Here is a 25,380-nt window from a genome sequence, read left to right on the forward strand (position 1 = left end):
AGCCACCCAAAGAGCCACATCAGCAGAGCTGCTACAGACCACTCTTGTAAATACATCTAAATAGATCATTAGGAAAAAGTAAATCACTTAAAGGCTTTTAGTAGCATGAGCCCATCACTCATATAATTAAGGCACTCTAGAAAATTATCCTGCTGGTGAAACCAGAAGAGGTGATTTTGAGGCAGCAGGAGGGGAGATAGACAAAGCAATTAAAATCTGAGACTCCTTAGGAGAGATTCTCAGGCTTCATGAATTCAGATATTATATACAAATAAGCTTGACTACATTTACTATGGATAACATAGCACACAGGCACATAACTCAAGGCTGTATCATAACTTACAAAGAAGAAAAGAAGCTTTAATTCTCATATCTTCCACCTATAGGTGCATGATTGCACAAATACAGGATGCTTCTGTTTTTCATTTGTTTGCCCTTGTTTCCATCTGCTTTCACACACTCTAGCCTTCCTTCATATCCCTCTCCACTCTCTCACACTATCAGTACATCTTTTACTGCTTTCTCCATCATGATTCTCTCTCTTCCGAAGTTCAGCTTCCTCCTCTTTTTCTCTCCAATCCTGCAGCCAGCATCTTCCTTTGCCTTATTTCTCTTATACTCCAAGTACCACATCCACCAGCTAGGCTCCTGTGTTCTGGTTTTCCAATCACACTTATGCCAAGTTTGTGATATTCTTATCTCCCTCCACAGGTTCAGTGTTTCTTCCTCTCTGAAACTACAATTCTCTCCATAAATACCTTTCCACTAGAACACTATTTGCTGGGCGCCTGACTGTGCAATCCCTTCAGAGAGCAAATCAATCAGATGCATTATGAATATACGCAGGAGCAGCATACACCACAGAGATTGCATTGCTTGGTACGTTTAAGCCTAAATCTCATAGAAACAAGAATTTTGTCAGACCCTTTGGAAAAAAAAAAAAAACACAATCAGCTCACTGTTGTCACATAGAATGCTGCTTAACCTTCTGGAAATAACTGCTACTGTTATCTAAAACAGCATTAGCAGAAACATGAATGATATCATCTTGATATGGAAATTCCCATGAAGGAAATCAAACCATGAGATTCAAAAGAACACCTTAAAATGGAAAATGAATAAATACGTTTAAGCACAGGGAGGAAGACAGAAGCGCAGAAGAGTTTCCCCTTGGTTAAAGTTAAGCATCTGGGCCCTCTTATCTTTCTTTGAGGTTTACGTTGGTGTTTGCTCGCTGATGCTTTAACAAGCCCACTTAATCAGCATGAGATACAGACATGCTAAACCAGTGATCCAACTGCAAAGTGAGGACAGGTAAACTCATAAAACATCATAATGTTATGCTTAACAACTTGCTTCTGTTTTATTGTGACTGTTGAAATGATCTCGCGTTTCAGTTTGCAGTACAGATGTTTTTAAAAAGCATAGCTATGAATAAGTCATCTCAGCAGTTTTGTTTGTTTCCCTCAAGAATGGCACTGATCCACTGTCAATATTAATGTAGTTCATTTACCCAACAAGACTTTATACTTGCTTAAGAAAAGATATCAAAGACAATCTTTTATCACTAACTATCCATGCCAAAACCTTTGTGACCTGAAGTCTACTCATTGTGTTTTCCATAACACACTTTTTCCACCCATCCAAACAAAGCTAATGCTGACACACTGCAGAAGTCAGCAGAGACTGAGCTCTCTGGTCAAGAACTCAGCTGCCTGAACTTCAGCATCTGAACAGATCCAGGGAACAACTGCTACAGCTTCTTCCCCAGATGCTGTGCTTTATTTTGGATAATTCTCTTCAACTGCCCATTACTATGCATTTTATGAAATATTAAAGCTATGGAACTAGAAGTCTGTGTTATTGTCCCATAAGTCTCCTTAAAAATAACAAGGCAGACAACTCCCACACATCCTCATTTCTATACACGAAGGAAGCGGTTTGAAGATCCTTTTCACAATAAACAATAGTGGGTGCTCTACTTAAAAATACCAAAGTCAGTATCAGATATTGTGAAAAATATTTCTAGTTTCAACAACACTTATCATATCATGACCACCATAGATCAGTATATCTATAAATGTCATTTATTCTTTCAACAACACATTTCAATAACATCTTACCTAAATGCTTTGTTGAAGAAGCTCAGAGAAAGCATATTTATATGCTCTCCTGAATAGAAATTTGTTAGGTTCAGTGCAAGTCAGTTCTCATTACAGGTAGTGGTAATTTATTATTATACAAAATGAATTTTGTAAGGCAGAAAAACCTTTATTTTGACCTAAAGATTACAGAAACACTACTCCTCAGATGCAACACACAGTGACTCCTAGACTGTATCCCAAGCTACAGCACTTACACAAGTGGCAAATGCTCTTACCATTTGAAAACTACCACCTTAGGCTTTTCAATAGATCAAGTAGAAGGCTCTGTTTCAAGAGAGAGACTTGAAAAGAATTGACCTGTGTTAGCACTACACCTCAAACCTGAAACAGACATAGAAAAAACTGTCTGATACTGCTAAAAAAATACTGAAGTTCTCAGTTTCATTTGCTTTGCTTTTTCACACATCTTTCCATTCTGCTGTTGTGGGAGTGCACATGCGTGCAGATGGCCTTGCTCAGCCAACCAACAAATCAGAAATAAAATCTATTCTCTCCAACCTTGTAAGAAATCCAGGCACCTGTACTTCTGCAAAATACAGATATTCAACTTTCCAGTAATTCAACAAACGTCTACACTATAGTTTAAAAAAAAAAAAAAGGTAATTTAAAAAATTAAAAAATAGTGTAAGTCGCTTCAGTCTTGCTGAATAATTCTCAAATACAAAAACAAATCAATTTTACTTCACATTTTAAAATCACACTGTTAAACTGGTTACATTAAATTGTCTCCCCAAATACTTCTTAGTAAGTCAGCCAATCACATAAACAAAACCTGGCTTTTTTAGAAAGCACTGTAGAAGGTCAAAAAATGAAAGATTTTTATTCTGCCGTTTTGCCACGATTTCAGCACTCACAGATCATACTTCAACAGCTAAGTCACACAGCAATAGGATGAACCAGAAAAAAGATATTAAAACAACATCAAACTTACCCCTCTGAAATTCCAGCCTTTAGTAGAAGGAAACAAGGAAAAATTGTTCTGTTGCTGTTGTTTTGGCCTGCAGGATGAAACAAGGAAAAGCATTTACCAATTACATTTTTAGCTGTCATGTTTTCTACATCAAAAATGGAGTGACAGAGGAGAAAAGAAAAACAGAATTCAGCTACTAAGATACCTTAGATTTCCTTGGCTGTACTCCTGACAGGCTTCTCTCTTCAGTTCAGACAAACATTTCAATTTAGATGGAGAGCTAAGGGACATGGCAGCCTTACAAGCCCTCAGAGACACACCGACTTGATGTCTGGCAAGAACTTTGCATCACTCTGATTTCCAACAAGCAGAGACAGCCCTGACCCTGTGTGCTGCCAAAGCCACAGTTGCGCCAGGTGACGCAGGCTGTGCACATACAGCTCTGCTAGGTGGCCACCAAAGGGCCCCAACAGCGAGGCTTTGCCAAGCACCAAGCAAAGCAAGCTAGCCATAGCCATGTGTGATGCGAACAACTAGAGGAGCTGACTTCAGGTTTTACTCATTCAAAAACTTCTTCCTACCCTATAATTATCACTGTACAATTATTTCTGAAAAGTAACTACAATATTATCCACTTCACTCTTAATGAGCGCTTTTCACTCATTAAGATCCCCAAGTAAGATCTTAAATGATTCTGCTAAGGTAGGCAAACATTGCTGAGACTTTACACATGAAGTCAGATCAAAGCTTGGCTGACCTGCTGAAGCTGACCAAACCAACTCACAGTTCGGTGGCAAGGCTTAGGTGCCGAGCATACTGCAACTCAAACCATGCAATTACTTAAATTACAGGAATCCATGCACCTGGTTAAAAAACAACAAATTAAATGGCTGCCTGTCAAACCTTCTCTCCATCCAACAGTAACAGGACAGATGTTCCCGCACTTCAAGCACTACACTAATATGAAAGATCTGGGAGCAGCTTCTGCTCTTCACAGTTCCTGAGGGACTTCAACACACTCTGCCCCAAGTCCTGCAATGTCAGGACAGTAATCATCCCTGTCTTAGTTTTCTGTCTCCTCTATTCAGATGTAAAATATTTGGTGTAAAATACTGCATGTATGGACATTTTCATATTGCATACGATACATCATAGGGCTGAGGTCACTGTAGACATTTTTAGATGTTAACCCAGTGCAAATAACGTGATATATTACAATCACAACAACTGAGATGGATCTGTAGCCTTGGCATTAATATTGTCAGGTTTCACTCTAGTGAATTTTAGCCATAAACAACACCAATATTTCAAGCACACTGCAGTATACGTTGTGGATTTACGATGACTGTCCAACTAAGAAGTTCTCCTACTACATCTTTCCAAGTTAAAATATTAAGAAATTCAATTTCTAACCCAAGATCCTCAGTGGAACTCTAACTGCATTATGAGAAGAAAAGAATGTGATCAACAACAAGAAGTTACACAGATCATTGATCATTCTAACAGTGTTTTGCATCCATTTTGTTCAGCAGCACGCACAAATGATCTCAGACTAGAACCAGACTCCAATCTTCCAAGAAGCATTGTGTGCTTTTTATAGATTTCTTTCTTTTTAAAGCTATTTAAAGCTATATCATTATTTAAAAGCTCTTCAAGGCTATATAATTATTAAAGAGCATTAAATGCCCAACAAACAGTTTTAAGAAAAAGTGTGCCTGGCTAGTAAAACGCATCTTTCACTGCAGGTCCTCCAAGACTTACTGGCCTGATACTTACAGGATGTATCAAAACTCTCTAACTACTTTTTCATTCTAGATTTACAGCCCTCTCTTACACAAAAGAAATCAGACTTAAGAATTAGAATCATTTATCACTGAATAGGCCACCTTAAATCATTTCTTAAAAACTTTCACTTGCATACATGTGACCGGTCTGATACTTCCCTACTTTCTATTCCATCCAAAATTCATTCAAAAATATGATCCCCATAAATAATACAAAGAAATCACTTTCAAATTAAAAGAAAGCAATGAAATTAGTTTTGTACTTGTGAGACCTTTAATCAGGCTGCGAATCATTATGGGGGTTGACAGAAGCCTTTCAAACTGCAGGATGGTACGTGAGTGTCAGAAACAGTTGCTCCCTTGGGCCCCAACGCTGGCCCAGGAAAACTTCACTGGGGTATTCAAAGTCTACGCGTGGGCAGAATAGTGAAAACATCAACTGTAATTTCCTGTCACAACCATTTCATATAGCCTACCTTGAAACTACAGAAGTACTCTTCATCTTACTGAAAGACTGTTCTAGAAGTTTCACCTCTCCCATGGCTAGAAACCACCTCAGCTAATTGCAATCATGTGTCACGGCCAGCGTCCTGAGCCAGCACTTTTCAGTTGAACACACCCCTAAATCAAAGTCAAGGAAAGCACAACTTCTGGTTCCCAAATATACCTCAAATAATAAAGTAGAGTTCTAGCAAAACCAAGACCTCATGTGCAGCTCTCAGTTTGGTCCTTCACCGTCTAAAAGTTATTTTGATCTGTCCTCCCAACTGCCTATCGCGATCAGTGAGAACTATGCTGGAAAACAATTGGACAATTGCAGACTTTGTAAAATATTCTCTTTTTCTACAGTGCACTACTTCAAAGTATTTTCTGTTTACTGGATGGATAACTCTTCACTGAATTGCAATAGTGTATAAGCTAATTAAAGAAATACTCCATTGTCTTATAAAGTCTACTGAGCTACTAATTGATATTTTAAATACAAAGACAAAGCTACTGCAAGAATTCTATTTTTGGATAACCATTAGATTTTATGGGTTGTTAATAAGAATGCTGCATCATTAAATTTATTGAAGGCCCTATGCTGACTCCTACATCTGCTTGCTTCCTAGGATTCTGCTGTGCAATATGGATAACTTGAAATCTTACTGGAGAAACTATTTATGGCTGCTGAATCTTTTGACACTGGTAATGATCTGTAAGCCATGGCTCTGTCTTTAACCAAACTGCTTCTAAAAACTGTTTTGTAGTCTCTGATGTGCAAAAGGCTGGAGAGAAAGAGCCACTGAATTAAACATGCAGTAAATACAGAGACTATAGGGACACAGGAGCCAATTTCTATAGTTTAGGAGGCCAATTATAATCAATCAAAATGTTGTTTTCTTTCCTGAAACAAAGTGTATACTAGAGAAGTTTCGATACAATAAAAACAAGATACTGCCATAAATTCTGATAAAGTATTGAACAAGGTTAAGGATGTCCACTGGTGTTCAGTAGGGAGCACTGTTTTAAAAATAAAGATGCATTTCCATCAAGACCAAAGTAAATATTATTTGGCTTACAAGGTTTATGCTGCGCCACGCACTGCTTGCATTCAGAAAAAAAAACTGAAATTCACATTAATACAGCATCATCAGAAATGCTTGTCTGGAAATGAAACCTTGATCTTTCTTTAAAAGGTTTTGCAAAAACTGATTGCTATATTTGTTTGTTTAGTAATTATGTATCTAGCAATTCTGTCTTGGAATTTAAAGTAAAACTGCAATTCTTTTCATCTATGACCATCAGCAGTAAGATTCACAGAGCAGATCAGCACCAAAGCTGAGTATGAACCATAACTATTCCTGCCACACAAATGTCAGGACAGAACCCAGCCACATACCCCAAACGTTTGTTGACAATGGTTAGAAAAGAACTAATGCTTTTGTCCTTAAGATATGCAGGATTTGCTGTTTAGGTACCCATGCACAAATACTACAAATAGACACAATAAAAATATCAGTTGGACAAAGGTACTTTTACTGAAAGCTGCAGACAGACACCTCATGAGCTTGGCTCCCAGAATAATCACTCCATGTTGTGCACAACCTGTGCTGTGCTGGAGGTTAGTAATATCACTGCAATAAGTACTAAGTAGAAAGGAATGTAAAGACTAAAAATATCCACTCACTGTTGTTACATTACTGAAGAAGAAAAAAAAAATTAAACAGCATTACCTATCTTGAGTCATGATGAGATAAAATTAAGGATTTACGTTAGTTTATATTAAGCTCATGTAACTTGCATCTTCCTCTGATCCTGCAGTCTCTCTGCACACACAGCACTGACTACCACAGTTTTTAACAAATATCCAAGTATGTGTTTATAATACTCAACTGCTGCCTCTGCTTGGAGATAAAAGTGCATTTCACAAATCCAAATGAATACTCAGCTAAAAAATGAAAGCTCAAAACACTTAGAGAAAAACAGTGCTAAGTAAAAATTGTTCTCAAACTGCAAAAATAAAGATTGTTAGAACAGCTGTGAATATTTTACGAAAATACAGTTAAATGACAAATCTACCTAATGTTCAGAACGGCCCTTTGTACTATCAGTAGCTCAACTTACAGAAAGTACTGAACAATACACTGATTACAGAAGCATATTTATTTTAACATACTGGGGTATATTTGTGATAAAGATTCCCAAGCAGTTCGCCCGATGAAGCCCAAGAGTTGCAAGATCGCTTCTCACTCTGAACAACAGCTTTGATTCTCTCAGATATTTTAAGTTACAGTTAACATTAAATTCAAATACCTTTGGCATCAATTTTAAGAGCAAATAAAAAAAAAAATCATGGTTTCATCTTCTTAATAAAAAGATTGTGTAACATTTATTTTGTTCTCTGAAAGGAAAAAAAAGCAGATCTAATACAGCAGAATTTGACTGACTAGCATTTTAAATTCCTATGGAGATTTTACATGATACACTCTTCTTCCTAAAGGCAACGTCTCACAATGACTGGGTTTATGTTCAGTTTATCAAGGATTGATTCTGCAGACATGAGCAGTTCGAGCTTCCATACAACCAACTGCCAGATAATTGGAAACAACTATCCCCTTAGATAAGCAAGATTGGACAGTTACTATCTCCAGAGAAACAAAAATATCCACTAAGGAAAAAAGCAGATGAAGGATTTTCAGTAGCTATGTTGACTTTCTGAATGCTGACATAATCCTCTGCTCCTACTATCATGAGCTGAGTCTCATAAGCAGTAAGAAAGAAAAACAGCCTCAGTGAATCTGTTATACACTGAAAGATGAAAGTCTGCATCACTGAAGCAGGTACCAGTGAGCTGTCCCACACCTACTCTTTTTCCATGCTTCCTTCAGAATATGTTTGTTTGTACAACTAATCAATGCACAACACTGCAAAATGTCAAAGAAACTACATAACATCTCTCCATTTCTGCATTTATTTGTATTTCCTGTCAAGATTAAGACTGATATAATAAAGAAGAAAAAAAAAATCAGATGGCTAAGTTAGATATTTTGATTTAAAAATCAGATTACTAATGATCTAATATTTCAGCTTCTAAAGAAGCACATGCTTGATGTCAAGCTGCTAACATCATTCATTCATTCATTTTTTACTGAAGGTTAATGCAATAAATTACATTTGAGATACATCACTACAGAATCATTCCCTTGACATACATGAACTCTACTCACAGCTGAAATAGAAGCAGGCCCTGGCTACCAGCCAGCAGGACACAGGTGTTTTGGCTGTTTGACACAGTATAGCTGTGCTAATGCTGGGGACTAGAAGGGCACTCTGTCTTGTATTTCTTTAAGTAAATATCACTGTTTCTTGAATATTGTAAAATGTAAGATAAGAAAGATTATTCACTGGCTGGCTTTGAATGAGCAGCCTAAATTATTCCTATAGTATTTCAATAATAGCTGGAAAAAGAAATGTCAATAACACATATAATAATTTTTTAGACACTACACCATCCCACCGCTGTATCACAGATATATGCTGAGCCCTTGACAAAGAGAACAGCTCATTAAAAAGAAATGTTTGCTCGTCTCCACCCAGCCGTGTAGATAAGATCCTCCAGTCCATGGGAAAAAAAAATCTCAAGTGGTAATGCCTGAATGGTCCCCACCATGAGAATGCCAGAAAAATCAACCCTCCAGGCACAAACTTACAACGTTCATGTTCAAGGAAACAGAAGTCTATTCCATCTTGTTTTCAAAACAGAAGAAAGTTCTCATCAGGAACCAGATGTTGCGAAATCCCCTTAATTTAGCAAGATTGGGCACTTACTGGTTAGATAGAAACAAAAATATTTGCCACGAGAAAGCAGACAAAGAATTCTCAGCAGTTTGTAAACAGCATTCTCCCTGTTAGTCTACACAGAAGCTAATAACAGCCTCAAAATGATCACCCAATTGCTATCACACCACGTTCTTGATAACAAACAAGAATGGAAAACCCTTATTGTTTGGATTCCTACCATCTGGCTCTCTTTCTGAAGATAACATGAACTCCTGCAAAGCAGCGGCTCGCTAACATGCAGTTAGAGTGATCAGAGGAATGAAAACAGAGGGCACTGCTACTTAAAACAACATTTGGATGCAAGACAATCCCATACTGGACTGTAAAACCCTATTTGCTTATGCTCTCATTAGCACCTTTGTTTTCTGCACTGTAGCTTGAATTTCAACTAAAAATGACCCCCAAAAAATCCATTTTTAGCAAAAATGTCAAATCAACTTGTTATGCTTTTAAGCCTATAGTCAACTTACAGGTTTGTCTGTGTTGAGTTCATTGTTAAGTGAAAGGAACTCCTGCCTACCTTCTAAAGAGCACCACGTGATGGTCTGTCTTCGCTCCTTTCACAGACATGGCATGAAGCCAGTCAGTCAAGGAAGGAAACCTGCTTTTATTAAATGCCATCAATTACTGAGAGCAACTGAAAGTTACTGGCGGCAACTTTCAGGTGGTTGTTTTACTGAGAAAGATTATTGTTTCATGAAGAAGTGTTTTAAAACAAGTGACAAGAACCACTCCAGTAATTTCAATGCAAAGACAGACCTGATTATCTCATCTTAAGACTTTAACACGCGTCTCACCACTGGAGATAATAAACTAACATTTCCAAGGGCATGAAACCATGCCCATGATTTAGCTTCAGTGTGCAGCAGCCACTCACCAAAACTAGTGCAATTACACCACGTATTTCATGTTACATTAATTCTGTCTTTTAAGTCACCTAAGTATCTGTACGTGCAAATCTCAGTACCTAGGCTTAAAAAACTTCTTTCTCCTCATATTTAATAAAATGATCTTCACAATTCTTATTCAGCTTCCATTGAATTCTTAGATCTTTTAAACAATCAGCAGAGTCCTTTTCACTACTGAGCAGTTTCCACTGCTTGTTGCAACTCCATAAATCTTCTTTGTCACCATACATTCTTGGAGCTCCGCGTGCATTTTGTCTTCCTCAGTCAAAAACCCTGCATAAAGCCCTAAAATGCTTTCAAGCTAAGTTTATTCCAATCACAAACACTGGATTGGTTCCCCTTTTGTTCAGAATGGAAGTGAAATGAATAAAAACAAGGCAACTATTTGCACAAATACCAACTTACATGTACAAGAAGAACTAGATTTAATAGCAACCAGCTTCAACTAATATTGCATCCTGTGATGTTAAGAAATTCCGTTTAATACAAACACTGACAAATTCACTGCTGCAAAAAAACAAGTGATGTTCTTGAGGGCATTTATAAATAGACACTGAAGTCATCAAATACTGTTCTGTACCATGTGATCTTTTTGATCTTGATCATCACTGCACAGCAAGGTCAGACAACTAATAAGAGTTTGATCTTCAAGAAATATGTAAACCTATTTACATGACAAATTACAATGGAAGTTGTAACTTTTCGGTATCAAATGTTTCTTTTAACTTGAAATATTGGAAGCCAATGCAAATTTTACACCCAATGTTTCTAGCGTTCTCCATTGTTCTGAGGATGATACGTTAGCAACAGGTTTCGTGTTTACTCTGAAATCACAAACACTTTTCCATTTAGAAGTAGCAGGATGACTTCCTACCAATTAAGCAAAGAAAAAAGTTTCAATATTTCCATGATTTCTGAAGGGTTATTTAACCTGAGATGCAAAAGCAAAATGTTTTCAGTTGTTCATTATTATTCACAGTTGGGTTCCTATGAGAACATTTTTTTCATCAGTGTTACTATAGAAACCCTGAAGGCAGTGGAGGAAGACCTGCTCAAACCAAGATTCCATGAAAACTCCATTCAAAATATCAATTCAGGACAGAAAACGTTCAGTGATCTCTACTTGTACCAGCACAATGAAGTTATTTTCTAGTCTTTAGTATATAAACACAACAGCTGCAAAGCAGTAATTTCACCCCCATCACTAGCTTATAAGACCATACAAGAAATTTTGATAATCTTGTCAGAAATACGTAACTATATAATTCATAATTAACATTAGTATCAGTAATTACACTGAAAGTGATTATCCTTTGCTTTGTCCAGATCAACATATATACATTAAAGTGCATTTTATGAGATGGAGAGATTTAGATCCATTTTTAACTTTTCATTATATGTATACACACATGTATGAATTTATCTCTATCTACATCTATATGGACAAATGCACCTATTTTTACCATCCAAATAAATTAAATTCCTACAAAAACAGGAACTAATATATGAAATGAAAACAGTGGATCAGGCAGGAAATAGGATTATGCTGCAAAGTAAATCTGTGATTGATTTGTCAATGGAGGACATTTTCTCATCCCTTTCAAGGAAAGGTTGTCTGCTCACATCTGTAAGCAAGGCAGCCTATACCCTTCTTTTTTAATCTTATTAAAGGTAATTGATAACAAATCTCATAATTAATACAAGGATTTAGTAGCTTTGCATCTGCAGTCTCTGACTGAAGTACAATGCCTGGGAAGCAAGGTCAAGAATTAACTATTACTTTGCATGCATTCTCAGGATCTGTTTGAAATTAATTACTGTACATTGTTATAGATAGAAGACAAAGTCAAACGACAGTTTCAGGCTCCAGATTATGGGTTTAAAATGCCTCACAAAATAAATGTAATGAAAGTACTTAAAGGCCAAAAGGCAGCAATGTCTGAAGGCTGCAAGCAAAGAAATCTTGAAAGAAACATCACTTCTACACATGTTCAAAGGAAAATTATTGCCAATACTCAATGTCCAATGCTCTTTTTTCATTACTTTTAAGATTATTTTTGCTGTAGGAAAAAATAAACAGCCCAAATAATGAATTATTTCAGTATATGATTATCTAGATCACACTGCTATAACCTGTTCTTCAAAAAAAATGAGAAAAAAAAACATTTGTGCTATGCGTTTGTGTTATATGCACGAAAACATTCCTACACAAGGCCCAATGAAATTAATTTCTATAAGAAATTTTGAAGTTTTTTCACAGTTATATATGAAATCCTTACGAATAATACAGCTTACAGCAATAACTCATATCAGAAAAAATATGCAATGAATGTGCCAGAGATTATTTGCCTTGAAAGAAAATATTTTTCAGCTATTTTCCCTTGTACATATTATCATCATATAACCTAATGCAGTATCTTTTTTTCCATCAAAATACTTCATGATTTGTAACAATGTCTTCACCTGAACCATGGGGGGTTTGTTCTGCTCCCCATCCCAGCCTTCCAGGTCAGGGGCAGAGTACCCCAGGGACAACTGCTCCCCTGCTCAGGGGTATTGGAACTGGATGATCTTTGAGGTTCCCTCCAACTTAAGCCATTCCATGATTCTCCAAAATTAAGGTATATTTATCTTTCCTCTTATACACTTGTTGATATCTAATATAACTGGGTTTCAAAGAGATGCATATTAATTAGGCTTAGAAAGTAGAGATACGTTGCTCTATTTCATTTTAAAAACTAAGAAGTTTTTAAATCAAAAGCCTAGTGAACAGTCTTGCAATCTGAATACAGGAAGCGCCAGAACATGAGGACAATATACTTGCTTCCTTTAGCAGCTGAAGAGTCTTAAGCCACAAGGAAAGAAATCAAATAGATGTTAATTTGATCAATGATTATGGACAGTCATTATTTACAGTTTCCCTTATGGTCAATGATAACAGAATTACTGCTGGCAGTCATCTGAGTGACAGGAAAATAAGGTAAGTGATTATACTGATTGTTCTGAAATTTATTTTACTGTAAAATATGTTTTTGTAGCCAAACTATTGGATTTTTTCCAACTATTTGTGCTTTATCTCTTGATTAATAAGTTTCTGTACAGCAATTTTTCAAACAAAGCAAAAACAGATACAAAAAGATTAACTTCATCTCCGCCTCCAAATACAGCGGTCCTTTGCATTAAACAGTTGAATGATGCTGCAATACTCCTCAGCAGTGTTATCTGCCTGATATCTCTACATTCAGATCTTCCCATCTTGACAACTTCAAACCAAAACAGAGCAGGTACAGAGTGATTTGATGAGTCAATCCATTGGGATAAGTGGTGTAGCAATGACAACCTCACAGATCTAAAGCTGTAGCATGTGCTCTTTGCGAAGGACAAATGCTAAGAAACTGCTTTCTCATTCCTAATAGGGGAAGATGGTAATGAAATCAAGTAGCAAGCCTCACTCTATGCATAGCATATGATTTTACGGCCTGAATTGGATCATAAAGAACAGACACAGTTCCGAGCACACACGATGGCAGTGTGTGTCTATCACCTTTCTGCAAGCAGACACCACCTCACAGCCACATGCGCACACCCAAAGAGACTCTGCAAGGGACAGAGCAGATGATAACCGGTTTCCTGTGGAAGCAGGCCCTGTGCTCCATCACACACTTCTGAGCACACTGTATCTTTTGTCACCTCTGTGAGGCCCTTGCCATGAAAAGGCTGCGGTTAGTTTAGAGCAACACACGTACCGTTAGTCTCCTGCCAAGAGAACACAAAATGGCCATGCTCTGGCAGCCTTTCTTGCAGAGACTGTGCTCATTTGTCTCATCTCTATCCATACACAATTACAATAAAACTTGAGTTTATCATTTTTATCTCTTATGTTTTTTGACATATCTCTTTCTTTTTAAATGGACAGTAGTAAAGTTGCTTGCAAGACCCAGACAGCATAGCCATGTACCATTTCCTGCGGAAACTATGCATTCTTTAAACCACACCTGTATGCCTTCCTGCAAATCTGACTTTCTTAGGTACTTTGAAAAGCACAGTAACTGGTTTCACATCTTCCAACCCCTACTCCCTCTTATGTCCTACTGAGGAAGATTAATTAAAAAGTGCAATGTTTTTTTCCAAAGTTTACAAAGCCACAAGACTGTTCTCAAGAGAGAAAAGTTTTAAATTATTAGTAAGTGAAAAATATTAAGCATTAAACCTAAAACAAAGGAAATGCATTAACACCGTGTCTGATATGGATGAAGGATACATGATACAGAGTAGAACAGTTCAAACTGGAAGGAACTCACAAAGATCATTGAGTGCAACTGCCTGACCACTTCAGCAGCAGCTGAAAGGTAAAGCACGGTACAAAGGGCATTACCCAAATGCCTTGTGAAGATTGCTTGGGAGTCACTAAGCAAAGAACTTTAAGATTCTCATTCTAAATTTGACTACTGTGAAAACAAAATGTAGAAGAGAAACATTGCACTATTTTCAAATCATCTTTGAATGGAAACCTGATCAATCCTTTCCACTCTTACAGCAGTTTCAAAGTGTGTCAGTCACCATATAAAGAACCTGAAATTCTAGATACTTGACTTTCAAATAGAGGTACATTAAATAAGTGAGCTTGCCTTCCTACACAAGTTAACATTGGCAGCAAAGAAAATTAACACGCTTTGTTAAAGTTCTCCATTTCACAAATCTTATAACAAAGCAAGATAATGAGCACTTATAGTGATCACAGTTTAGCTCTGTACTACACGAGCTTTGTTTATCTGATCAATTTCTAAATTGCTATATCAGGCTGAGAAAAAGAGTTAGCAGCTTTCTCAGGGGAAAAACAGCTTGTCATCTCACCAGACTACTGTCCTCATCCGTTCACTTAGCAATTGCTAAATCCTACACCAACTGTTAACTGATGATGAATGAAATGTTTTCTGGGACTATCAGTACCTTGGCAGAAGATACAGCCACAGACTACACGCTGGGCAAAAAACATTTCTTGGATCACTAAAATAGCTCAAGTTGAAATGGACAAGGAAGTAACACTCAAGATCTTTGATGGAGCTTGATAACACAAATTCACTTCCTTTAAATACGGACACCAGAGATTTAGAGTCCAAAGCAGGAACGTGGAAAGGGAAAATAAAACTGACTACACCATATGGGTCCTGGTCATTAGGGAAAAAAAAAAGTACAAGAACATTTGAGGACACTGGCCTTCAGAGAGACAGGAACAGCTTCTCCACTAGTATGAATCTGCCACATTAAGAGAGGAATACCACAGAGCCATAGAATGGTTGAGTTGGATAGTACCTTACAGCCCACCCCATCCCCACCCCCTGCCATGGCTGGCTGCCCCGGGCCCCATCTGGCCTGGCCTTGTGCACCTCCATGGATGGGGCACCCACAGCTCTCTGGGCAGCAGTGCCAGCACCTTGCCACTCTCTCAGTAAAAATTTTCCTCTGGCATTTAACCTAAATTTCCCCTCTTTTAGTCTCAAACCATTCCTTTTTGTCCTATCAATATGAGAGAACTGTTCTGGTTATGACAACAAACTTACTGCATGCAGTTCTCTGAAGTGCAGTGCACAGAGTTGCCTTGTTGCAAATAAGCTATTTGGAAGCTGTCATACAGAAATAAGATGTAATAGCAGTGCTCTACTCTATATCCTCAGGTTTTCAGGAGAAAATTATGCGTAGCACAGACACAGACCAGGACACAGCAAGTCAAAGAGCCCAGCCTTACATGCACAGCTTACATACACACTATGAGCAAAACTGCACAGAAACAACCTTCAAAGTGGAAATAAAGAATATCTTGATGCAGGTACCATAAAAAGTGCCATGAAATCAAGTACTGTAATACTATTAAGTCCTCCGAACCAATGGACAAACATCAATACATGAAAGAAGTTTGGCTAAGCCTGAAATGAAACTAAGATATGATTCACTCATTGTCCCCACAGACAAACAAAGCAACACCATCTATTCATGTGCTGTTGGTTCATGTAGCCCCCTGCTGTGCAAAACAGAAAACTGTAACACAGTCACCTTTCTGTCATTGTGCTCTGTGAGCTGCTCACAACTGATCCCGTGCAACCCCTTCATTTACAAATGAAGTCCTCATTTGTAAATCCCCATACAACAAAATCAATTCAAATTTCCTGGCAACTCACCTATTCCAGTAAACTGGAAACAAAAAGACCCTGAATGGACAGGTACCAAGGAGCCCATCTATTGTAATTCATGAGAGAACCTTCCTTCCAAGTGCTCTTCTCCTGGAGTTTAGCCATAAGGAATTGAGTTTTTGCTTTAAAACCAAGCTGCAAACGATGAACACACACCTGCTTAAAAGATCTGCTTAATACAATGAAATACAAACCAGCATGAGAAAAAGTTTGAGATTTATTTCAAATCTGTCTTGAAATGAAATGCAGGAAAATCAATTAATTGTTCTATTGCAGAATCCATGATCAGAAAAACACTGGCTTGTGCCAGGTGAGCTGCAGATTAAACAAAAAAAACAATAAGGAGGGAAAATGTTTACATCACATAACATAAAGACCATGATAAATAAATACCTTTTTATCTCTGGATTCACCACATGATGACCAACAACTGTCAGATACCTTCATCTCCCACAGGAATTGATCAGGAAGATGATATTACACAGGCTGGCTAGCTATGGGACTGCTCCAGAAGTAGTGCCTGCTATTTTATGAGGAGAGGGAAATAGGTCTATGTAGGCTCAATTCTGCCTAACAGATCTTTCAAATTCTGTTGTATTAATAAATAATACAATACAAGGTTTCAGATGTGAATGTATCTAATTGAACTGCAGGAAAAAAAAAAAAGTTATAACAGTATATTTAAAGGATTCCTATTTAAAAAAAAAAAATGGGGTGCAGTTTATGTTAAATCATCTGGTCACACACAACTTGTATCTCAATCTGTGAAACATAAAACATGACACAGTTTTCAAAATAGAGCCATCTTTATCATACCGTTCAGGAGGGAAGACAAACAAAAACTGAGAGCAGCCACTTGATAATGTAATTTCCCACGGTAAATGAGAGCTTTAGTGAAACAAAATTTCCTCCACAAAAAAGGTACAGCAGTAATTGAATCTCCTTTTTTAAACATAGCTTCAGAAGCCATGTGTTGAACTGTTACCTATCATCAGCACTCCAGAATTTGAAAGCCTACATCCATACATGTGTGCTGTGTGCACACATTTACAGATACACATGTAAAAAGTATTAGTGGGTACTCTGAAACATTTGTAGGTGTTCAATAACTCTCAACATTCTTATTTTACTCATGCATTACTTTTAAGCCTCTGTTCATAACTACATTAATGTGAACTATCGTGGTTAGTCCATGCCTTCTTTTCCACATCAGAAGAAACAAATCTATAGGTTTAGCTGGGGCTCTCCTTATGTAGTTTTAGGGGAATACAATGACTCTTTACAACAGAAAAGCTGTGTTTTGAATATAAGAGATTTGTAGATGACCAAAGGTATCCAGTTTGAAAGCGATGTACTCAAATGATCCTCTCTTACAACACTTATCTCTAGAAATGTTCAGGATCCATAGGAAAATCCAGCCCACTTAACCAACTCATATTCTCCAGCCTTTGCTCATTCCACAAAAAGGAAAGACTAAGTTAAAATAACTCTTTTGTTTCTGGTCCTTTGTTTCCTAATACTGCAGTGTTCAGATGTTACCACAGAGACATGGTATGTTTTAGGTGCAGACTTTATCACCAGCTCCCTCTATAGTCAGAGAGCAAACTAAAAATGTATAATCACTCAAAAACAAAAAAACAAAAAAAAAGGGTTGCCTTACTAGTGCAAGAGTATTTGCCAGATGCTCTACCATATTCCATGTTGAACAAGTATGTGAACTATGTGAACTAATAGAGACTGCTTATATGAACGAGTGGAGTCTCAGACAAAAGGAAATCATGAGGAAATCATGAACGAGGACAAGAAGCTCTAAGAGAGAAGCAAAGTGACAGAAAACAGATGGTTAGCAGTAGTGGATCACTGGGATTTTCTTTCTACATTTTAAAACACGTCACAGATACTAACACTCCCTATAGACAGGTGCATTGCACACCCACTCAGAGCCCAGCTGCTTCAAAACAGTTAAGAGAAATTCATACTATTCTACATTTGATAAGAAGAAACTCAATAAAATACCAACGTTTGCCTTTACAGATAACTTCTTTACCCTCCGTTAAAGAAATGACAGAAAATCCCCATGGTCAAAAAGGCAATATTGGTATAACTTGTAGGATACACAATAGCTACAAAAGCCTGGAAAACATCACCTAATTATCAGAGAAATGGTGTGTTTTGAAACACACTGGCACACCTGGGTGAAGAAAGTGCTAAGTAACTGCTCACAGTGAGTAAAGGTCCACAGAGGGCTAATTATTCCTGAAGTATTAATAGCAGTTAATTGAGATGGGGCAGATTAGCAGAAGAGAGAAGAAAAGAAGCAAAGAACCATCAACTTCATACATGTCTGATGAGGTCTTCCATGAGTACCACCAGTGCCATCTCTTTCATATCACATCCTGCAACCCTCAACAGAGCCAGGAAAACGTTGCCTCGTTCCTCCATTAGCTCAGACATAATATAACAAACAGCACTGACAGACTGTGTCCACCTGAGTGAGATCTTTAAAAACGAGCATTTTTCCTACAACATACATAGCATGTGCATCAGATATGGTGACATGCTACAGCACACAATGATGGGTTTAGGGGATGGTTTTGTGGAACACTGATAATGAAAAACCCACCATCTCAGTTATCTATTCTGCTACAACATGTAATTCTTTCTATATATATTTAAACATTTTTAGCTTATGGTACAAGTACCACATCATCACTTTAATTTAGCCATAATTAGATGCATTAAGACGACCTAAAAACATCACAACTATCATTGCTGTGGATTTGCTATTAAAACAAGTTATTTTTAACATTAATGAAATGTAATGAAGGAGAGGGGAAAAAATCTTTCTTTCTCTACTTTACCAACCATGTCTCACATATATAAGAGTTTGCCTTTGCAATATTTATTTTTGTAGTTTTTCAGATGGTACTAGAGAAGGAAAAGAAAACGCAGCAAGTGTATCTGAGTGGCATGAGCTTTGATAGCTGCGAAAGAAAAATCAAGGCTGATGGCAAATTTCACCTTTGGTATAAACTATGCTGATTAATTTATGTTCACACGACTGCCCTGAAGGTGTTCTCATCTGCTACAATCACAACTTCAGATTGCAAGTGACCAAAACATTGTTCAGGGATGCTGAGGCCTCCTTCCACAATGTTTATGAGTTATTTACACTGGTGATCCAAGTCTCATCACCATGCTTGTGTGCTATTTATCACCTGTCAGCACACATTCTTCTCATCCACAGAGGAAAAAAACATAACACGCCAAAATGGGACGCCCGGGTCCTTTACTTAAAACCACAGAGACTCAGCTTCTCAGTTAAGGGATTACTGTACCGACCAAAAGAGTGACTAACATTGAAAGCCCAAAGTGACTCTCACATTATTCAACTCTTTTTTTTCTAGATTTTACTGATATGCCCCATCTGTAAGGCATGAAGAAGAAACCAGTGGGCTGATCATTCTTTGTTAGTTCTTCCTTAAATCTAAGTAATCAAAATTATAGTTTTGCAATATTCTTTAACTCTAAAAACCAGCCATATTTTCAATCTCCTGATGCAGTGTTTGTGAACATTCCATTTACTTGTATGTCAGCATACAAAAGCTATGTCATTAGTCTACTCACTAGTATGCATTTATAAACAAAATACCACCGAGGGCAGCCCAAAGATGGCATTAGCTTTTACTTGACATTGAACTGGAACTAGCACAGGATTTCAGAAATGTTTGTTCTAATACTCCCAAAGCTAGCAGCAATACAAAGAATGACATAGCAATAAAAATATAACACAATCATAATTGAGCATGTAGCAAATGTTTCAAGAGATGTAATAGTAGACGCAATTTAAAGCATGACCTAGAAACAAAAGAACCACACATGCAAATGGTAGTTTTTTTCAGGAATCTGGTGATCATCATTCACCAAAAAAGAACAAATAAAGCCTCTGTAAAGAAAAAAAACACTAAGTACTACCTACAAACAACAACCTTAGCTATATCTCAGTGAAACTGCAGCTCTGCTTATATCTTTTTTCTAGCCTTAGAATAAATCTGGGGAGTTAGACACAGGACACAATAGCACAAACCACAACCTGACAAGTTCCCAGCACAGAGAGCTACTTGTCTGGTAAAGAAAACAGGCCTTCTCATCACTTTCAGATCAAGCCTGCCATCTTGTGGGATTCAGATTCCAGCCAGCAAACACGCTTAACCTTTCTTAAGACTGCAGTCAAGATTTTTTTAATCTCATCCACGATGAGGAAATAAAATCCGTAGTAAATTTTTTTGTTGTATTGTTGTTTGTTAAGACATGATGCCTGAGCATATGTTTAAATTTGCATTTGCCTCTGGAAAATATTTTCTTCCATTACAAAGCCCATTTCATGTCTGCATGAGACTTCAGTCAGCAGCTGGCAACTACTGTTCCAGTAAACATTTCAGCATTTCTCATCTCTCACCATTTCTGCTATATAGTGTGCTATAGAAGCTGATATGACTCATACTCAGTGCTCTCCTGGATAAAGATTCAATTCCTTCAAGTGACTGGCTCTCAAGCAGCAAGTCCCAGTGCAAATCATCCCTTCATAACAATTTTCAATTCTACTACTCCTTTTTTGAAAAGAAAAAGACATTAAATTAACCAGAGAAGTTCAGTCAGAAAGCAGTAATCTAAAAAAATTACTAAAACCAATAAAGAATGCTGGAAAATATTGGTCTGCTTTATTAAAATAGTTTGGCATCATTGTCAGATTACGTTAACTATCCTAAATACTCTTAGATTTTCCAAAAAGAGTATTCCCTGCCTACGCAATGAGATATTGCTAGATATCAGCTAATTCAGGGCCCCTCAAAATAAGATCAGATAAGATTTAACTACCTAAAGCGTTAATCTGCAATTTGTGAGACTTCCTTTTTGAAAACACTGTAACGTTGTATTCTCCGAACGTGTATGTGCCTCTCATAATCATTACCATCTGCAGCTGAACTGCACTTGACTAGAGCCATTTTAATTCAGTTCTTCAGGATGACTCATTTTTACTGACAGAACAAAGATATAGGAGAAACAGTGAAAGTTGTTAAACTTGTTTCTGTTCCTTGCTCTAATTCCCAGCATAATTCTTCCTCCATCAGCTAGCAGCTGGCAAAAGCTGTAGCAGAATTGTGATGATTTATGTCATTAAACCTTACTTCCCACAAAAGTTACAAGTCAGCTTGAGTACTTGACTTTCTTTAAGCTATAGTACGCAATAATTCATTCTGATTTTCATTAAAGGTGATGTGAAAGCAATCAGATGCACTAAGGTGAGTACCTAACACGCAGTATTTGCATACTACCTCATCGTGAAAATGCAGATTTTCAGCTGCTCACTAGCGTCTTCCTATCTTACTTCTATTTACACTGCAAGTCCCAGACATGTCAGTTCGAACGCCCTCTCAATCTCAGTTGAATCTGTTATTTCTATTTGGTTTTAAAGCAGATGATTTTTTAAGAAGTACTATGCTTCAAACATGGTTTTACACTACCTCAGAGTAACTGCTTCTGCTGTATGAAAGAACTTCCAAATTTTAAAGCTCAGCTGAAACAATAATCAGCAAAAATTAACATAACCCATATGTTCCTGGAGTGATCTGATACCTAGCCTCTGGACAGAGCTTCACTGTAGAACCATTTCTCCTAATTAAATAAAATCACATTAAAAGCTAACTGTGTAATTGTAAACCTGGTGGTCCTAAATAAATCAGTGACTAAAAATAGGCTTAGCTCAGCAACAGCTGTTAAGAACCTAGAGTTACAGAAGTGAGAAAAAGTGCTTGGCAACTGATATTGGAGCTCAGCCTTGGAAGGTGAAACTACTATGGATAGATGGAATGGAGAGCATCGCAACAGAGATACTAAACAAAAATCTACCTTCCATTCCCCTCCTCCCACTGTGCACACTTCTCTGTTTTAAATGCTAACCTGTATTTCTGGTCTTTAGCCACTGAGTATTTCCTTTATTTTCTCTGTGCTTTCATATTTCTATTTCCATCATCTCTGACATAAAATAAGGCCACGCTCCCTAAGAAAACACAGTGTTTGAGGTAGGACAACCAACTTCTTGGCTTTCAGCACTCTAGTCTTCTTCTCAGCAGAAAAGCTTTAAAGTTTCACTCTTCTTAAAAATTCACTCAGGTTAGTTTTGCAGTGAATTAGTCTTAGTGAAGTAAACAGAACTAAACAGCATTCACACTATTAAACAAAGTATGCATTCTCACTTTATCAATTTCATCTTTCTGTGACACGTTGTGTACAATACTTAAGAACTGACAACAACAATTCAATTCTAAGAAGAAAAATGTCTTTGAAGTGGGCATACATCATTCTTGTGCTGGCTTCACAAATCCTTATAGATTCATATTGCATTGAAGTCAAATTTGCATAACAAACCCATACTGAACCACTACACAAGCCCACCTCTTTCTTTTCATCACTTAGCTACATACTGCATGTATATCTTTGAAGCCAGAAATCTTTTTCTACTCTTTCAAAATAGTAATGCTAAACCTAAAGAACTCTTACAAATCCTAGGAAAAAAGCATACCAGGATATAGGTATGAAGCAGCACTGAAAATAAAGATCAGAAGGATGGTTTTATCCACTTAGCTCACCTTTTTTTTTCATTATGATTAATTACAGAAGTATGAAATCCAGTCAATTTCTTTGAGGTTTCTCTTTCCATAGAAGTTTTCTATCTTAGCAGAAAATCAGCAGCTTTGGCAAGAAGTTCTAGAAAAGTGACCAAACCCTGCAACTCCCCACTTTCTTGATCACTATTCTACTCCTTACTGCAGATTTTCACCCTCTGTGCTGAACAGCTACTTGTAGGGCTGTGCTACACAAAAATTGGCTTTCCCAAAGGGACATTTACTTTAATCAAAATTGTTTCCATTTAATTCACAGAACAGCTCAATACACTACTGGCACAACAAAGGTGATGGCAAATAATGGCATTATTAAATATTTTTCCACAGTACACCACATCCCTTGCCTAGAGAAACAGACAGACAAGCACCAAACAACCAAAAAACCAAGAAGAGCATTACTGTCTTCAACAATCATTTCTAACAGTAAGAAATACTATTCTTCTTTGCTGACAAAAGTTTGCATTTATTTTAACTCACACAAGCTTTTCTGGGTAACTACCACTAAGTTAAAAAATCATTACTAATTGCTCAGAGCAAAAATTCAGAATTACAAAAAGCATTAGGAACTGGGTCCCATTAAAATAATTTTTAAATGGTTTGGATTGTCAAGATGGAGAATTGGAATTTGGACTAAAATGACTATTTTTTTCCTATTGATGGGATATCTGGCAGGCCTCAGCGATTGCTTCAAAAATTCATCCCAATAGTCAACATGAAAAGGGTCATATTTTCATATATAGATCCCACATTCTGGATGATCACACTAGTTTAAAATAACATGACTCGAGAGAATAAGTAACAAGTAAATTCTTGGAAAACCTTCACGCTTGAAGAATTTGTAGCCTTGGATGACTTACCCAAAATCATAGACAGAAGGCCATTGCTGGTTTTGATTTGTTTTGTTTTCCTTTTTACAAATAAAACACAGGAGAACTGAGTAAGAACTCAGACCACTGAAAAAGAAAATGGAAAACACCCAAAATACTTCTTTTCTGGAATACAGAACAGAACACAACATTTTCCTGCCTACTTGTTTCTGGCAAATGCTGATGGCCTTATTATCAAATGCAACAGCACACAGTTGACTAAAGGAGCAAATTACATAAATGAGATTTGATTGGGAGCAAGGCATAGATCCCCTGCTGCATTCAGCACTCCTCCATTGAGAGTTGGTCTAGTTTTAAGAACTGCAGAAGCCAGGTGGGTACAAAAAACCAGGCAGCTCATAAATCCCTGAGCCTCTGGACTTCCATGATGTGCTTCCCTCTTTCTGGCCTTGAAAACACAACCACAGCAAATGGACAGAATTTTAGTATCCCAAAGACAGCGCCATGAAAAACGATCATTTTCCCTCTCCATGTCCTTTTCTCTCTTTCCTTAAATAGCAGTACAATGTGTTGTAACAGTATCTAGCCCTCAGGCAGACAGTGCTGTGCTGAAAGGACTGCTCTGTCCAAAACTGTGACTTCGACATGAGTATATGGCCACATGTAGGCAGACAGCTGGCCGTACCTCCCAGCAGGGCTGCACAGCCACTGAGTGACACAAGGCAGTGACACGCACCACATCAGCTGCTGCTGGAGAAGGGTGCCATGCATACTGCTTAAGACAGTAGGATTTTCTCTTTCAATGGATGCAGTTATGGAGCTGGTTTTACCATCAGTCTTTGTAATACCCAAGTTCAGTGCATAGGTTTTTTTCCTTCTTAGTATACAGACTAGACTTTCAGTAGCAGTTTGCCCAAAAGTCACCAAAACTAATAGTTGCAAATTGTCAAGAATTTCTCTACAGTTAACTTATCAGAAAGCAAACTATACTTCTATACAAGTTTAAAGACAACATATGACTGTAATTCAAACCCCTGATGAAACACACCCCACTTCATAAAGGACAGAGATTCCAAGTTCAAATTGGCATATAAAATATTTAGCACTTATTTGCACACCAATAGTATCTCAGCCAAGACTAGCACCAGTATCTCTGTATCCAAAAAGAAATACGAAACAGAGAATCACAGAATCATAGAACGGCTTGGGCTGGAAGGGACCTCAAGGATCATAAAGCTCCAACCCACCTGCTGCAGGCAGGGCCACCAACCTCCGCATTTAACACTAGACCAGGCTGCCCAGAGCTCCATCCAACTTGGCCTTGAACACCTCCAGGGATGGGGCACCCACAACCAGAGAATTATAGGAACATAGGCATTACAGAAAAGCAACAACAACAAAACAAAAAACAACCAAAAGTTCGACAATTCAGTTAAAGTCAAGTCATCAATATACAGACTGTCAGAATGAACCAGAGGCCAAATATAACAATGGTAGCTTAGTTAGGTTCAAAGTCATAGATTTACTTATTCCAAGATTCATGAAAAAGGTCATTTTCAGAGAGATTTGCTCTAGAAATGATGATAACT

At 37.4% G+C, this 25,380-nt stretch overlaps 1 protein-coding gene across 2 annotated transcripts in view; it reads right to left on the reverse strand.

Moving 5' to 3' along the window:
• The window catches only part of ARHGEF3 (Rho guanine nucleotide exchange factor 3), a 113,882-nt gene that overhangs the window by 72,663 nt on the left and 15,839 nt on the right, over positions 1–25,380 (reverse strand). For both annotated transcript variants that reach the window (XM_085236205.1, XM_085236204.1), the window contains one exon: positions 3,097–3,163. In XM_085236205.1, the coding sequence (XP_085092331.1) occupies positions 3,097–3,163 (67 nt within the window). The remainder of the gene's footprint in view (positions 1–3,096; positions 3,164–25,380) is intronic.

This window comes from Meleagris gallopavo, chromosome 14 (assembly GCF_905368555.1).
Source record: "Meleagris gallopavo chromosome 14, MGAL_WU_HG_1.1, whole genome shotgun sequence".
NCBI lineage: Eukaryota > Metazoa > Chordata > Aves > Galliformes > Phasianidae > Meleagris > Meleagris gallopavo.